Consider the following 15,942-nt stretch of genomic DNA (forward strand, 5'->3'; position numbering starts at 1 on the left):
AAGCCAAAGCATAAATGTTGCTTCAGCTGTTATGGGTCCTCAATCAGAAAAGAAATAGCCATTTTTGGCACCTTTTGGGATGAGCACTGGGTGTTGTATGGAAACCAATTTGACAGTAAATTTCATATATTAAAAAATTAAAAAAAATAAAAAAAAAAATAACACACACACACACACACACACACACAAAAAAGAAATAGCCATTTTTGTTTATTCTGTCAGATAAGTGCTTCATGGGATACGGAGAGTTGAATCAGAGTTTATGAAATAGGTTGTGTCATCTTTGAATTAATAAATTAGAATTCTCCTTCTTGATAAGGCTTGTTATGGGCAGGCTTACCTTCAAGAAATGTGGATGTGGAACTGTTCCACAACTGGCTCTTCATATTGGAAGAGACGGTGCCCTTCATCTGACTTTCTTCCTTGTCATTATTACACATATTTCTTTGTAAAGCCTTTGTAATACTTAGAAGCATTTTCATATTTCTTAAATTTACTGTAAAATTTAAGATATTTGTATAGTATTTGAGAGTTCCCCCCCCCCCATTTATATTGATGCTTCTCCAAGGAAGAAATGTGTACTTAATATTAAAGTTAAAGCTAACCTAAGGTAGGGATATATATGTTACTAGTGAATGGAATAAAGTACCTGAATATTTTTTCCTATTGTTAATATTACATATAAGTTAGTGTTTATCATAAAATTTGACTGGTAGATGTTTTCTTGAGAAACTTGTATATATCCCATTGAAACCAATAGACTTAAACTTGAAAAAAATCAGGATGAGTTTCCAAAATCTGGTTTAATTAAGATCTGGGGAGGGGAGGGCATTGTGAAATACATATGCACAAGAACCTAATCAATGCTAGACAGACAATGTATTAGTTTACAATACAATAGGATAACCACAAATTTGAAGGCTCAAATTGAGTCCATTAGCGGTAAATACAATTTTCTATTTGGCTCAAGTGGCTACTGAATATCAAGTGATGCTGAGTTCCTCCAAAGCACCTAATGAACCCCCAGCCTTGGAAGGAGTTTCACCACAGTCTCAGAAGAAATCCCAGTCATGCCTTTAACTCTTTTGGCCCTTGGGAGTCATTGCTGCCCCAGTACAAATACAGGCCAGGGATTTCTAGTGGCCACATGTTATTGCACAGAGAGGTCTGTTCTAAGCCAGACTCTTATGGCTACAAAGGTGTGAGAGCAGCCCTTAAATAGTGGTCTAGCATTAACGTGGTCTATCAAAGCGTGTTAAGAAATAGCTCCTTAGTGATTATGTACCAGCTACTAGTTATCACACTAACAGAAAAGGCAACATGGCAGCTTCACATTTCACATGAAAGACTAGCATTCACTGGGCCTGGTGCTGGCTTAATTTTCACGTAAATCTAGTGATTATTTTAATTTAGACCCAGGAATAAATGATTCCATACCAGTCTTGTCTTCACATCAGTTTGTGTAGCATTTAAATTGTTACGGGGTTAATGACTAGGCCATGAAGGCAAAAAATGTTTACCTCTCCTTTGCCAAAACAGAAACAATCCCTGTTTTGACTCCTGTCCAGTTTCCAAAAAAAACAAAACATACATACACCTTTGTTATTGCACATCTTTCACACAGACTTGTGTATGTATAATATACATATATATTTTTTAAATATGCTACACATAAAAAAAGACTATGGCACTTTACATGTTTAACAAAGATCATTACACCACAGAGGTTTGAAAACTATACAAAAACCCTTACACAATGAATGTAACATTGTTGAATTAGCACACAGGTTTAAAAAAATCCACAGAATCCAAGGCAGATATTTCTGCCTTCTTGGAGTTCATTGAGAAGCCCAGCCCATCACAAAACTTTAAGCGCAGATGCAGGCAAAAATAAATAAGACTTTTCTGGTAGTAGTAATGGTCCAGGTGTATTAGACTTTGAGACTGAGGTGATGAGGTGATTGATATTAATTACCAAAGTGTGGGTCAACACATTCCTCATATTCAGTGGTTTTTAAACAGCTGTACAGTTTTGGTGTAGACTAGCATGATTTTAATGGTCCATTTTCCCCAAAGCCTAGCTAATGGACTGAAGGTTTAAAAGGCCCAACATTACTTCTTACTCTGTCTCTGCTAGAGAAATTCCATCTCTGATTACTAAGTCAGCACTTAAGTAGTTTTTAGTGGTTTGGGGTTATGTGTGTGTGCATGTGCTTTGTTTTCTGTAGCATTCAGACTGATGGAGTAGAACACTGGCCAAGTAAGGTTTACGCTTGTGACTACTGTTATCCGGGTGTTCCAGAGATACATCACCACCTAAGCCGAAGAGCAATCAGACAGTAAAGATGATGGACATGCTCAGAGGAGTGTCAGGGCTTAGGACTTGAACTTGTCTGTAAGAAGGAAAGTTAGAGTATAAAATTAGTGTTAGGGAATTAGGAAATGGGTTCTCTATTTTTTACAGCAAAAAATAGAGTGAATCTTCTGATAAAAGGAATTGTTTTTGTTTTTTTTTTAATGAAAATTACTGCTCAGGTTTAAAAAGTAGTTACTATGGGCATTGAGGCTTGGTGAAAGCATATAAATGCACAGTCAGGGACAGGAGCCCTGTCCATTGGCTGCCGTAACCTATTTCTGTGTGGTGGTCGATAGGATTGTTTCCTGAGGCTGTACCGAGGGCTGCTATGAGGATACCTCTTTACCCCTTCTCTTTTCAAAAGAAGTCCTAGGACTACATGGTGCTTATTTTGAACTTTGGTCGAACACTGGTGAACTCATTAAGGCCAGGTTCTACACCACCACCCCTCCTGTCCTTAGCTTTTAATTTGTGTGATAGGATGATTTGTGGTATAGACCAGAGGCCAGAAGGGAATAAAATTTCAGTCACTCCATTCCATCTACAAATAAAGCAGTTATTTGTTTTGCACCAAGGCATGGTTTTAGAGTCAGCCTGAAGATGATTCACTGGGGCAAGGTCGTAAAATCTGAATCAGGGTTCTATGCCTGATGGCACTTAGAATACAATACCTTACACAGAGCAGGTGCAGAGTAAATTATTTGTTAAGCTTTCAAAACAAAGCAAGCTGTCACATGAGCAGATTCATAAGCCCAAATAGACCTATCCTTTTAATTCTTCCAGAAATCTCACAGGTCCAACTCCACTTGCTTAAATTTCTGTATCATTCTGCAGTTCTGAAGCTTGGGGCAATACCCAACTGGGTTCTTGCCACTGAGATCATTCCAAAGTAAATTTAAAGTGATGGCTAATACCATTTTTCTCAATCCATTTTATTGGCAACTTACAGAAACTCGATTAAAGTCTCCTGAATCCTTTTTAATAGTGGTGTTCCATTATTTTTGTAAACAGTTATAGGCAGGTGCTTTAAGCTTGGTTTCGCTCTCGTTTTTGTATTAACTTTCTACTCTGTGCATTTTTGGGTATGAAGCCTTTGATGCAAATTACCCATTGCAGTAATTTTAATGTTATTTTAGTCTGCTTTCGGGATCAATACCAGTAACTGGAGAAACTTGACTTAGATGACTAGCTCCTTTTTTCCTGCAAAGAATGTCATTCAGTTGCTGCTGGGGTTGGAAGTACAGCTGACTACCACATGGTTACCAGTGGGAAGAGGTCTCCCCACAAGTGCTGAGATTCTGGCAAGTTCTCCCACTGTACATCTGAATGAGCCACAGCTGGCCTAGAGATCTCTGTTCCTGGGATGAGGAAACAGGGTGAGGTTTCCTTTGGCAGTCAAAGCTCAATCCTAACCCTAGGAGAAAAACATGTGATCTCCATTGGAAGAGGAGACTGGGCCAGTACTGGTGCTAGCCTGACTGCTGGGAACTGGAATGAGTTTGTCTTCACTAGCAGGATTTTCTTCTTTATTCTCATGATCATACAAGTCCTTATTCTTTCCTTAGTCAAATTTCTAAAATCTTGGAATTACAGTTCAATAGATCTACCTTACTCAGGAATTCAGCCTAGAATAAGTTCCATAACAGCATTCCACACTGACCTGCTCACCCCTCGGTCAGCTAATTAAGAGGCAGTGTCTTGTATGCCCTTGAGCACACATCCCTCTTCCCAGTAAGTATGCAGTCTTCATTTTTAGTCTCTGAGAAAACTTGGAAGAACTAGGAGGAAACAAAAACACCAACCCCCAAACCTCATTCTGAGGCAGAGATGCTCACAGGCATGCAGCCTTGTGGCAGAAACACATCTCAAAATAGCCTGAAAATCTAGCTCACAATCTCCTTTGTTACCAGAAGAACTGCGGCCTTAATGGTTTAGATCATTATCCTTTGTTGAGCCTTGGGGGAGATGAAGTCAGACTTGTCAACTTGTACCAGGCTTCATGCAGTATTTTTATATTCCATCTCTGACATTTTGCACTGTGGTCCTCGAGTGCCATCACTTAGGTGACTGTTGCCTCTCATTGGTCCTGTTAAGGCTCAAGGCTGTGGAATGTAGGCTTTGGTAGATAAAGGCTAGTTCTTCACTTGACTCAGATGATGAAACCAGAGGGGTGCTGTTTCACAAGGTTACATAGGCAGAAAGTGGCATTTGTGTCTCTTCCAAACTAAAGGAGGCATATAAGGCTTTTCCCCTCTTCAATTTCTTCCTGTACTTTGTCACTGGAGGTTGCAATTTCTGCTTGTGCGGAGAAGACAGCACAGATGAAGGTGAGGACTGTGCCTCCGATGGCGGTGTAAAAGGCCCAGCCCAAGGAGCAGTCTCCGGGTTTGTAGGCCGATGCATAGTGTCCACAGTAGCCTATGGCCTTCTGGCAGCCCCAGCCCGCAGGGTAGAGTATCAAACCCAGAATAAGGAACAGTCCTGCAGGGCAGAAGAGAAGACAGGTGAGAACCTCCCCTGGCTTTACGGTATAAAGTGAATAACTATACAGATACGTTGTAATTGTTACTGATTTCCCTGCTTTGGGCAATGGCATCTGTTTTGCAATATCAAGTGTCAGGGACTATTTTACGCAACTAATCCAACCTGATCAAGAAATCTCATCCCTTTCTTAGAAATATTTTTAGCCTCTTTTATACGTACTGGAATGTGAACTCAGTAATTTCTAGAAAAGCAAATCAAACTTATTTTTTCTTCCCACAAAGCTCTTATAGCACTGAGCATTTTCCTATAGGTCTAAGGCAGACATTGGCAAACTAAGGCCCACAAATGAAATGCAGACTTGGTTCTATAAATAAAGTTTTATTGGAACATACCCTGTGACCATTCATTTTATGGACTTGGCCTGTGGCTGCTTTGGTGCTGGAACAGCAGAGTAAGTAATTTCTACAGACCCTAGGGCAAGAAAGATCTAAAATATTTATTTACTATCTGGAATTTTGCAGGAAAAGTTTGCCAACCCCTGTTCTAAGGAAGTTCACACAGAACCATGGTTAAATTGCAAGAGACCAGATCTTAACCTGAATTAAAGCCTATGAGGAGTCTTTTTGTTGGCATTCACCAACAACCAACTGCATACCCAAGTCAGAGATTTCTATACTTATGTAAGGATTTAGAAACACACCGCAGGGGCTCCTGGGTGGCTCAATTGGTTGAGGGTCTGACTTCGGCGCAGGTCCTGATCTTGCAGTTCGTGAGTTCGAGCCCTGCAGCGGGCTCTGTGCTGACAGCTCAGAGCCTGGAGTCTGCTTTGGATTCTGTGTCTCCCTCTCTCTGCCCCTTTCCCACTCATGCTCTGTCTCTCTCTGTCTCTCAGAAAATGAATAAACATTAAAAAAAATTTTTTTTAATTAAAAGAAAAACACACTGCAAACTTCAGAATTGTTTTGTCTGAATTCTTTTAGAATGCTTTTAAATGAATTTGGCCCTGAGTAGACACTAATAAGCTCTGTTGCCACTTTGCTGACCCCACCACCCTATCATTAACTTGTGTTAATGTGTCCATTTTTCTGTTCCTTATGGCTTCACTGCTATGTAACTGAGAGTTCTCTTGCCAGCTCTAGGAGTTGAGGACTAAGGCAAAGCAAGTGAGACAAAATGTAAGGAGACCATCACTTTCAGGGGTCTGCCCTGTGGGAGAGAGTGAGTGCATTGCCTGCCCCCCTCTAGCCCTGGCTACCAGTCCCATACCAGAAGCTGCTCATAAGGAAGTCCAGAACCTGAAATGACAAAGGCAACAGAGGGCCCCAAATCTTACCTAATGTAACTTTCTCGGTAGAAAGAATGCCGCAAGAGGATGGCTTTATTTTATGTGGCAGGAGAAAAAAAGTTTTCTCTGCAAAATGACACCTGTATAATCAAGATTGCTAATTTATATCCCCCAAAAGCTTTTTCAGATACCTTGCAGTGGCAATTCTATCCTCCTCATTTAATCTTGGTTCTAAATTCTGTCTTCCTACCTTTACTGAAATTCTCTGGGTTTACCACACCAAAGCTTCCAAGTCATTACAGCAACTTTCCCACAAAAAAGAACGTGACTGAACCTGTAGTAGTATTAGGTTTGAACAAGATCAAGGGCTGTGTTTCAAACCACAGATCACAACTTTCATGGTTCTGTCTTCATCCTATGATGACATCTTCTCACCAAGCATGGCATTTCATGTCTGATTTTGGATCTGACCATCCCTGCTTCCCTAATTAACTCCATTGTTCTACTCTGGAGGCCTTAGAGGACTTTCTAGCAGGGATGGAATAGAGAGAACTGGTTCCTCTGTTCACTGTCTGAAGAAGGGTGCTTCAAAAATGAAGTCTTTGCAACCCTGCAACCCTTTATTTCTCCATAGGTCAGAGTGCTAGGAAGTAGGTAGAGAAATGCCCTCCACAGTCAGATGCGTAAGTGAAAGGAGCTAATTCCCCCAAGGATAAGGCCAGGCCGCCAGTGAAGAATGTGTTGGTACTCTAGAATATGCAAGGTCTTAGCAAAGACTCACTAAATTAAGAGGTAGGTCAGTTAATAGTTACAAGCTCTGAGTTCAGGGTATGACAGGGGTTTGAACCCAAGCTTTTGCCAGTTAAGACTGGTGCCCTTAGAAAAAAATCTCTTTTGTCTGATTATGATTCCTCACCTGTACAATGGCTAATCCTTAACTCATAAAATAGTTGTGAATGTTAAAAGCACCTAAAAAATACTTTCCATGTCCCTAATAGTAATGGCAGTAACAAAACTGGAACAGACTAGCAGCTGACAATAGGTGAAAACCTTTGGCAGATCCCTCCCATATAAAAGCACAGTTTAAAGTTCACCAGTTATGAATAAGCAAACCCGTTCAATTTTGAGGGTATATTTTGAAAGATGTAGTAACTGGGTGGGGAGGAGGGGAGAACCCAAGCTACAACTTAATAACCTTGGAAGAATATATATACTCTCCTCCATCAGAACATACTTTATTCAGCTGGGGAGATCTAAAATTACTGAGCAAATTCTTTTGTATTTCAAAGGGCCTATGATAAAGCCTGATTAATCTCCATCTCATTCCCTAGGAAACTTCACCCAAGGAACATGGAACTTTGATAGTCTCCACCCACAGGTACTAAGTTACCACCCTGGAAATGGTGAGGGACCATGGCTGAGACTTCTGCAAGGATTCAGAGACTCTCTGGCATGGAGGCTCTATGGTCAAGCTCTAGGCAAGGGAGTCTAATTAGCTGCTTGTCCCTATAAAAGACCCGAGTGTTCATATTTAAATTGTGGCTCTGATTAAATATTAATTATGTATATCATTTTATTATTGGGCTTAAGCCACAGAAGTAATGTTTCTTAATATGATCAAGACAGAAAGCATAGCGTTTGCCTTTACACAGGGATGGAGTTGGTTTTAGGACATAAAAAATACCTTAATTTGGCTATTGCAGATCCTTGTGGGAAGTAGGCAGTTTCAAAATAATTAAATAATACAGTCTTTATTTTAATATCAGATCCCTCTTGACCAAGCAGTCACAAATATTCTCTCCAACACTGCTCCTTAGTGCTTCTAGCTGTTCCCCCTTTCTAATAGCTCAGCTAAGGTTCTAATAGTGCGTCAGCCCAGCTTAAAATCCTGTGGCAGCTATTGGCCAATTTGTGAATAAGGACAGCAGGGAGGCTTTTCTTAACATAGAAGGGTGCCATGCTTATGAGTTTGTCCAAAGCCTCAGCTTGAATATTTATAAGCCCACAGGGCAGTCCATGTGGGAGGGTAAAAAAAGTGGGCCCTGGTATTTCTGCAAGCCCTGGTGGGTGCCATCTGTGCTGAAACCACAGGCTGCCACCCAGGGCTGCCAGCCTAGACAAACACAAGAGTGCCTTAACCAGATTCTCAGAGGGGGGAAATGGCTACCATGTACCTTGCCGTGGCTTTTGGGATCTCTCCTCCCAACACTCATCAGAGTTGTTACCAGCACAGTTAATGCCATGAAAATGCAAGACCTACGTCTCATTGAGAGAAAGGAAACAGTGGGCCTTTGGGTAAGCAAAAAAAAAAAAAAAGTCCCATTTTTCTTCTCTCTGGTATTTACACACAGGCTCTCTACCAAAGGAATTCCAGAAAGTTTAATGATTCAGGTGGCCCTCTCCAGTGACTGCCACGCTTAGTCCCTACCTTACAATGTCCTAACTCCACTGCTCTCAGGCCCAGTGCATCTTATGAGCAGCCTGGGCCCTAACAAGCATTCCTTAGCACTGAAACACCACTCTAACAGATTTTTTTTTGCTTGTTAATAAAAGCGAGAAACAGATCCATTAGGGTTCCCCATCTCAGAGTAAAATCCAACTTTCTCTTTCTCTCTTTGGCCTTCAAGGCCCTGCCATCCAGCTCCCTATTACCTGTTCAAACTGACCCTTGCCTGCCTTTGTAACCCTGTGCTCTCTGCTCCAGCCTCACCAGCCAGAGGGCTTTTTCACGGACATCCAGCCATGCTCGGGCCTTTGCACTTGCTATTACTCTTCCCAGCAGTGTCTTCCTTCCAGATGGCTTTTAGGCTACAGATGCCACCGTGTTGGTGTGGCCTTCCATTCCAATCTATTTAAAATTCCAACCCTGTATCTCCCCACTGTCCTTGCTTTATTTCTCCTTAGCATTTATGATTACTAACATAGAATATATTACTTTGAATCATATGAAACTTTCACTATTTGACCATTTGTGACCTACAAAAATGGACACAAAATGTAGTTCAACCTACTATTTTACTTTATTTCCATCTCCATCCTAGACTTTAAACTCCACGAGGGCAGGGACTTTTGTATTACATGGTTAAGCACTATGAAGCCAGGACTCAGAATAGTGCTGGGAACATAGTTAAACCTGTATTAAAATAGCTCTAAACCACGGTGCATCCCGTGAAAACCACTTAAAACTTGACAGATACCAGTCAATAAGAATGAAATGTGCCAGCAGGAAAGGAAATGACGACTCTTGGTTTATCCTGTCCCACTGTCCTGTTGCAGGTCTGTGAATCCCAGTGTTTAGAAGCAAACTTAAGCCCTGACCTTCAAAATAGGCTTAATGATACCAGCTAAAGAGACAGAATTAAAGTCTTAAACAGGCACGTCAGACAACAGGCAGAAGAATGTAGTAAGACCTCCCAAGTCTGCTGCATATCGGGAATGGTTCTTCTGGTCCTCAATTTGGAGTATACCACCCAGGGGCACTCAGCTTGGTTGTGGGTTATAGCTAGAGACCAAATGGCAGGTGAGGTGTGCTCTGGAGTGAGTTTAACATAAGAGCCATGCCAGAAAATGGTCTGATCTTCCTCTGCCGCTATTAAAAAAGTAGTTTCTGAAGTTAGGTCAGCCCGTAGTTGTCTCTGGGGTCTATCACCTTGCCCTAAAGCATTACTGTTTGGGGAGAGGGGTGATAGAGAAAGGGACTAGGCCAGTGGGCCTTTGCTTTTCTTCTGACTGGCATATCTCCCCATCACTGGTTGAGCAGTGATTGGCCCAGCTGGGAGGAAGAAAAGCAGGGAGAATGATACTGCCCAGCGACCAAAGAAAACAGCTAGCACTGAAAGAGACAGGAAGTCATTCAGAGGGCTGATAACCTCTGCCATGGCTCAACTTGTTAGAATGGTACCCGAGAAGGTACCATTTTCTACAACTTTAAAAGATATCCTCATCTCTGTACCCCATCTCCTCTCTTGTTAGCAGCCTCCCAGTTTGTTGCCCCAAGAGGATTAGAAGATGCCAGCATCTGCTCACCATGGGGTCACCTGGTGATGACTTAACTTTGGGGAAGAAAAAAAATGAAAAGAAACCGGTGGTTAGTTACTTGGACTACCCAAGACGCCACCACAGGCCGGACACAGAGCCCTGACAAGTCCAGTGAGGCCAACCACACGGTGTCGGTTCTCTCATGATGTATCACATGAGCTATCACAGTGCAGTGCCCACCACGCCCCTCTGCTGTTTTAGTAATATCTACCCCTACCCTGATGGAGCTTTTAGATTCAACCCTGGATTCCCAGCCGTGTGATCTTGCTGCATAGGAGTTTTCAGTCTCTGGTCAACCTAAACATGTGGTTTGGATTTAACTCAAATAATTAAACTACATGAGCTCTAAGAGGATAGGAGCTATGTCTTATTACAGCATTTTCAGTGCCTAAAATCTAGAAGGTTCTAAAAAAAAAACCAAAAACATGAATGAAATGCACCAAGAAGAGTAAAGTCCTCACCCTCTTGCTTTGTGACCCACATTCATTGACTGTGATTAGACCAACCACACAGTTGTATATCTTATGTAATTTTTGAACTACTGCCCTGGAATCAAATAATGATAGCAAATGTACATTTTAAGGAAATCCTTTAGGTGCGAAGACGAACATCTCCATAATCCTGCCAAGCCCCCAAATTTAGAAAGACTAGGAGTTGCTGAATATAATAAATAATACTTTACTTGAGCTGAAGATGACTACCTCACGTTTTATGAGATGCCAGGAATGGGGGAGCCCAGTCTGAACCATAGCTCTTTAGTCTGTGGAGGAAGTGAAGAAAGTCTCCATGCTGTTTCAGTCTCTCCTTGGCTGTTAGAGCATCGCCTCCTTCCCTCAAGATCAAACACACAATTGTCACTCTTTTACCACCAGCTGGCCAAGGGTATGGACTCAAGGTTTCTTGTCTTTTGTGGGTCACCCACCATTTTTGTGGAAGAAAGCCATTTTTCCTGGGCTGAAAACATCAGAACCAAAGGCTGGCTCCTGTTCTACAGAAAAACAAGTGGGTCTTTGGGCATCACGTTCCTACCTCCTCTTCAGACAGGCTTCCAGACAAAACTGCCAAGACAGGCTAGACCTTAGTTTGCAAAGCAATTTTCTAAGGACAGGAAGAAAAGAAGGCCATCTGTTACTGCTACTGTCAACCTGTAGCGAGGCCCCCAGCGAGGGACACAACACTGAGCCTCCACTAGATTGTAATCAAGAAGCTCATTCTAAAGCTATGAAATATCCTAATCTCTCTGGAGAGTGAGCACACAGCAGATAGTTGACAGTAGGCTTACTAGCTTTAGATAAATTTGGGTTCCAATTAGGTAATTCACGGGGAGTGTGTGCTGAGTATATACCATGTACTTGTCCTGCTGCCTGACACAGTCCAGGGGCCACAGCAGGGGTAGAGGACTGGGGTCATGTAGGGTTTCATAGGCTTTAAACACTTTTAGGCCAGTAATCCTCAAGGAATCTGGTCACACCACACATACCACCATTCCCTGAACAAGGGGCCTTATATTCCTGCTGACCCCTTGGGTAGTCATCTACCTGGAAATATCCCCTGTCCCCCAATTCAGATGTCCCCTCCATGTGAAACATGTGTCATCACTTCCTGCCAGAATGGTATTCTCTGTGTGCTTTCACCCTGTGCATATTCCTCTTCAGCTCTTTATCACATTGTTATTTTTGTATATTTATTCAACAGCTATTTACTGAGTTCTTGCCTCAGTGCCAGTCATTATACTCAGCCCTCAGGATACAGCAGTACCCTGGTAGGACTCTGAGCCCCTTGAGGGCAGCAAGTTTTATTTGTGTACATCACAATTTTGTCTTAGCGTTTACCATAAACCTGATGGGTGTGTCACAGTTAACTTTAGATAACAGAGGTCAAGAGTTCAATTTACTTCTTTGAAATAGCCACTGACTCTTCTAGGAACACAGCTGGGGACCCCTTTCAGGTCTACCCTGTGACTCAGAGGTCTGGGATGTGGACCTAGCTTAGCCTGGCTCCAGGTTTTGTGGACGCAGCTCAGTTCACCACAGCATAATGCCAGGAGGCTGCCCCTGACACCACACCCCTACACCTCATTCCCTTTCTCCAAGGCAGCCATCTCTCTAACAAGAAGCAAGGCAAGTAAGACCAGAGAATGACTGACTGGCTTCTAGTATCCCAGCCCCATTCTAGGACACCGTTCAGAGAGCATTCCAGGCTTATGGGGAACTCCAATCAACAAGTTCAAAAAGTACCGACAGTAAAGGATTAAAGCAAAACAGTTCTCCTTGCAAGAATTTTAGCTCATCTGCCATGTTGGCTTTTTCTCCTCAGCATCCTTTGCTGTTCTTCCTTAACTTTCCAATATCTTAACTCTAGAGTGCCCGGGGCTCAATCCTTTGTCCTCTTCTCTGTATTCTCTTCATGGATCACACTTGGTCCCATGTCTTTAAATACTCTAGGCTCTCATCTCCAGATGTGCATATCCAACTGTCTACCTGATCTCTCCTTGGATGTCTAACAAGGTACTTGAAAATTATGTGCAAACCTAACTCTTGTCCCTCCCCACTTCACAAGCTTATCTTTGCTCTGTGGACTTCACATCTGCAAATAGGAGTTCAGTTCTTATACCTGCTCAGGCCAAAAACCTTAGCATCATTGTTGACTCTGCTCTTTCTCTCAGAGTCCACAGCTCTCTATCAGCAAGGCCTATGAGCCTTCCTTCTAACTGTTCTCTGGGCCTGGAAAGCTCCTTCTCCTGATTACCCATAGGGCTGACTCCTTTATCTCCTTTTAAGTCTTTAAATCTGTTCTCCCTGAATTCTATGCTGACTAGCCTATTTCATATTAGAATTTGTCCTCTTATCATCCCAGCATACCTAACCTCTCTTACCCTGGCTACACCTTTTTTTCTTCTGTAGCATCCATCACCTTTTAATATACTAAATAATTTACTTATTTGGTTTACTGTGTCTCTGCCATCTTCAGTGTAAATTGCATGAAGAGAAAGAACTTAGGTTATTCTTTATCCCAATTGACTAGAACAATGTAAGACCTATAAAAGGTGCTCAGTAAATATTTGTGGGATGGATGAAAAGACAGTGCTGTGATGCAGATGTCACATCTTAAAGAAAACTAATGTAACATACTTGACAAGTTTTTTAAATGGTTGGAAGAAAAGCTTCAGTCAATAACGTGGATCTCTGGTGTTGGTAATTTTGGCCAACACAACAGCCATACTTACTAATGAAACCCACACAAGGTCCAAACCACGGTACTGGCCTTTTACTTGACTGCAGGCAAGGAAAACCTCCTTTCTAGCTATAGAAAATGATGTTCTTTGGGAGAACACAAAGAAAAGGGTATTAAGCCAATTAAATGTAACAGATTTTCAGTTATCTAGCAATTAGCCTTAGTTTAGCCTCAAAACTCTGAAACTGTTTCCAACAATGGCTGGCTGCAGTGAGGACAGCTAAAAAGAGAGCGAAGCTGTGGCTGACTTGTGGGAACTTTCCAAGACACCAGAGGGGAGGGAATCAGTGCAGGGATAAACCTGGGGAAGTTCAGGAAAAATGGCAGGTGACAGAAGGTAGAAGGATACAAGGGTAAATGAAGGAGGTGGACCATGGCAGTTTGCAAAGAGGTAAGGGTGGTACCTAGAAGCAGCATAAGTCTGGAGAATGTAAAGACCAACAGAAGGTGCCAGAATTGAAGGCAGAGAACACAGAAATGCTCTTTAGCCCAGGAAAAGACTCCCCCCAGCCCCCACCTCATCAGCAGCCCAGAAGGCAGGGTCACATGTTAGCATCTGATGTGTGTGGTGTGCATTCCAGGAGAGGAATACCATGTTGAGTTATTTACCTCTAAGTCTGGAACCATCATGTGGTACAACAACTGATGCACAGGGTGATTTACAACAAACCTAGGGATGCTGGTTAACATTTACCTGGATGTTTAGCTCTCTCTTCTGTCTAAATTTGAATTCTTCCCCAAATCATCTTTCATACTGACAGTTGGAAGTCATTTTGGCCGTCCTTAATGGCTATTTGTAGATCATCAACTGTTACTAGGTGAAGACACTTCTCTTTTACAGTACCCCAAGGCAAACATACATCATGAAGAAGGCACACTGTATCAGACCATCTCCAGTTCCCACCCATTGAATCTGTCATCAAGCTTATTCTTTTTTTTAAACAATTTTTTTAATGTTTATTTTTGAGAGAGAGAGAGAGAGAGAGAGAGAGAGAGAGTGAGCAGGGGAGTGTCACAGAATTAGGGATACAGAATCTGAAGTAGGCTCCAGGCTCTGAGTTGTCACTACAGAGCCTGATGCGCGGCTTGAACCCACGAACCATGAGATCATGACCTGAGCCGAAGTCAGACGCTCCACCAGCTGAGCCACCCAGGAGCCCCTGTCATCAAACTATTCTTATCCCAATCATTATGGTATGAACCTGTATACTTCTCATGTGCAGGGATTGTGCGAGACATTTCTGTACTGATTGCTCTCAGTAACGATACAAGGCTTCACTAGGTTCTCTCTACTGTTTTAAGAAAGAAGAAAAGTAAGTTTGTTGTTGTTTTTAAATTTTAGAGCATTTGAGCAAGGGAGAGGGACAGAGGGAGAGAGCAAGAGAATCTTAAGGAGGCTCCACACTCAGCATGGAGCCTGACCTGTGGCTGGATCCCACGACCCTGGGATTGTGACATGGCCTGAAATCAAGACTGAGCCACCCAGGTGCCCCAAAGTGTACTTTTTATTTAACAATTTTAGCTATGAAATTTTAAGGTGCAAGTATAGGGTTAACCAACTATCTGGAAAACTATCTAGAACAAGGGTAGTAAAAAAAAGAAGTCTTAACTCTGACATAATATGCATTTGTCCCACAAAAGAACAGTATTGGTTTTGGCTCAGATGGACTCCCATTCAATTGTAAACTCGTTAACAGCCCTAAGGAGTGTGGTCCCTTTTCCTTGGCGTCTGTGTCTCCATCCCTATCCCAAATCCACACTCAGTCCTTAAGCCATTTTCCTCTACACATGCTGTGTTCTTGACCCAACTTCACAAGTCATTTCTTACTCTTGTTTTCTTTCTAGTCTTAACATCTTTTCCAGAACCTTTTGGAAAGGTCTTCTATGGCAAAATAGTAGATTCGAAGATGACACGGAGCTAAAGCTATAAACACCCTCCCCATTTTACACATTCACAACTATAACTAAAGTTGGAAATTTATACGGATGATTAGAACTTTCTAATAGGGCAACCAGGGGCACCTGGTTGGCTCAATCGCCTAAGGGTCCGACTTCAGCTCAGGTCATGATCTCACGGGGTCGTGGGTTTGAGCCCTGCATTGGGCTCTGGGCTGCCAGTGTGGAGTCTGCTTGGGATTCTCTCTCTCTCCCTCTCTCTGCCCCTTCCCCATGTGTGCTCTCTCTCTCTCTCAAACATAAATAAACTTAAAAAAAAAAATAACAGTGACAAGCATTAATGCTCATTGAGCACTATAATGTGCCAGGCACTGGTGAAGCATTTTAACTCATTTAGTCCTTCTAACAATCTTCGGAGGTTGGCACTATTATCATTTGATGGATGAGGAAACGGAAGCATGTGGGGTTAAATTAAGTAGGGTTACACAGGTAATGAGTGGTGGGGCTGGGACTCCAATGCAGGCAATATGGCTCCAGAGTCCACTCCTGAGCCCTCGTGCTAGACTACTGCTGCTGCTTCACTGCAAACCAGAGATTAGCTTCTGAAACAAAAGCATGTGTCCAGCTGAAGAGGGGAGACTCGTATGGC

The 15,942-nt window shown here is 42.3% G+C and overlaps 1 protein-coding gene across 5 annotated transcripts in view; it reads right to left on the reverse strand.

The window, feature by feature from the left end:
- Positions 1-784: 784 nt before the first annotated feature.
- LHFPL2 (LHFPL tetraspan subfamily member 2) overlaps positions 785-15,942 on the reverse strand; it is a 165,210-nt gene continuing 150,052 nt past the window's right edge. For all 5 annotated transcript variants that reach the window (XM_049648582.1, XM_049648587.1, XM_049648584.1 and 2 more), the window contains one exon: positions 785-4,837. In XM_049648582.1, the coding sequence (XP_049504539.1) occupies positions 4,581-4,837 (257 nt within the window). In that variant the 3' untranslated portion in view covers positions 785-4,580. The remainder of the gene's footprint in view (positions 4,838-15,942) is intronic.

Source organism: Panthera uncia, assembly GCF_023721935.1.
Source record: "Panthera uncia isolate 11264 chromosome A1 unlocalized genomic scaffold, Puncia_PCG_1.0 HiC_scaffold_17, whole genome shotgun sequence".
NCBI classification, from domain to species: Eukaryota; Metazoa; Chordata; class Mammalia; order Carnivora; family Felidae; genus Panthera; species Panthera uncia.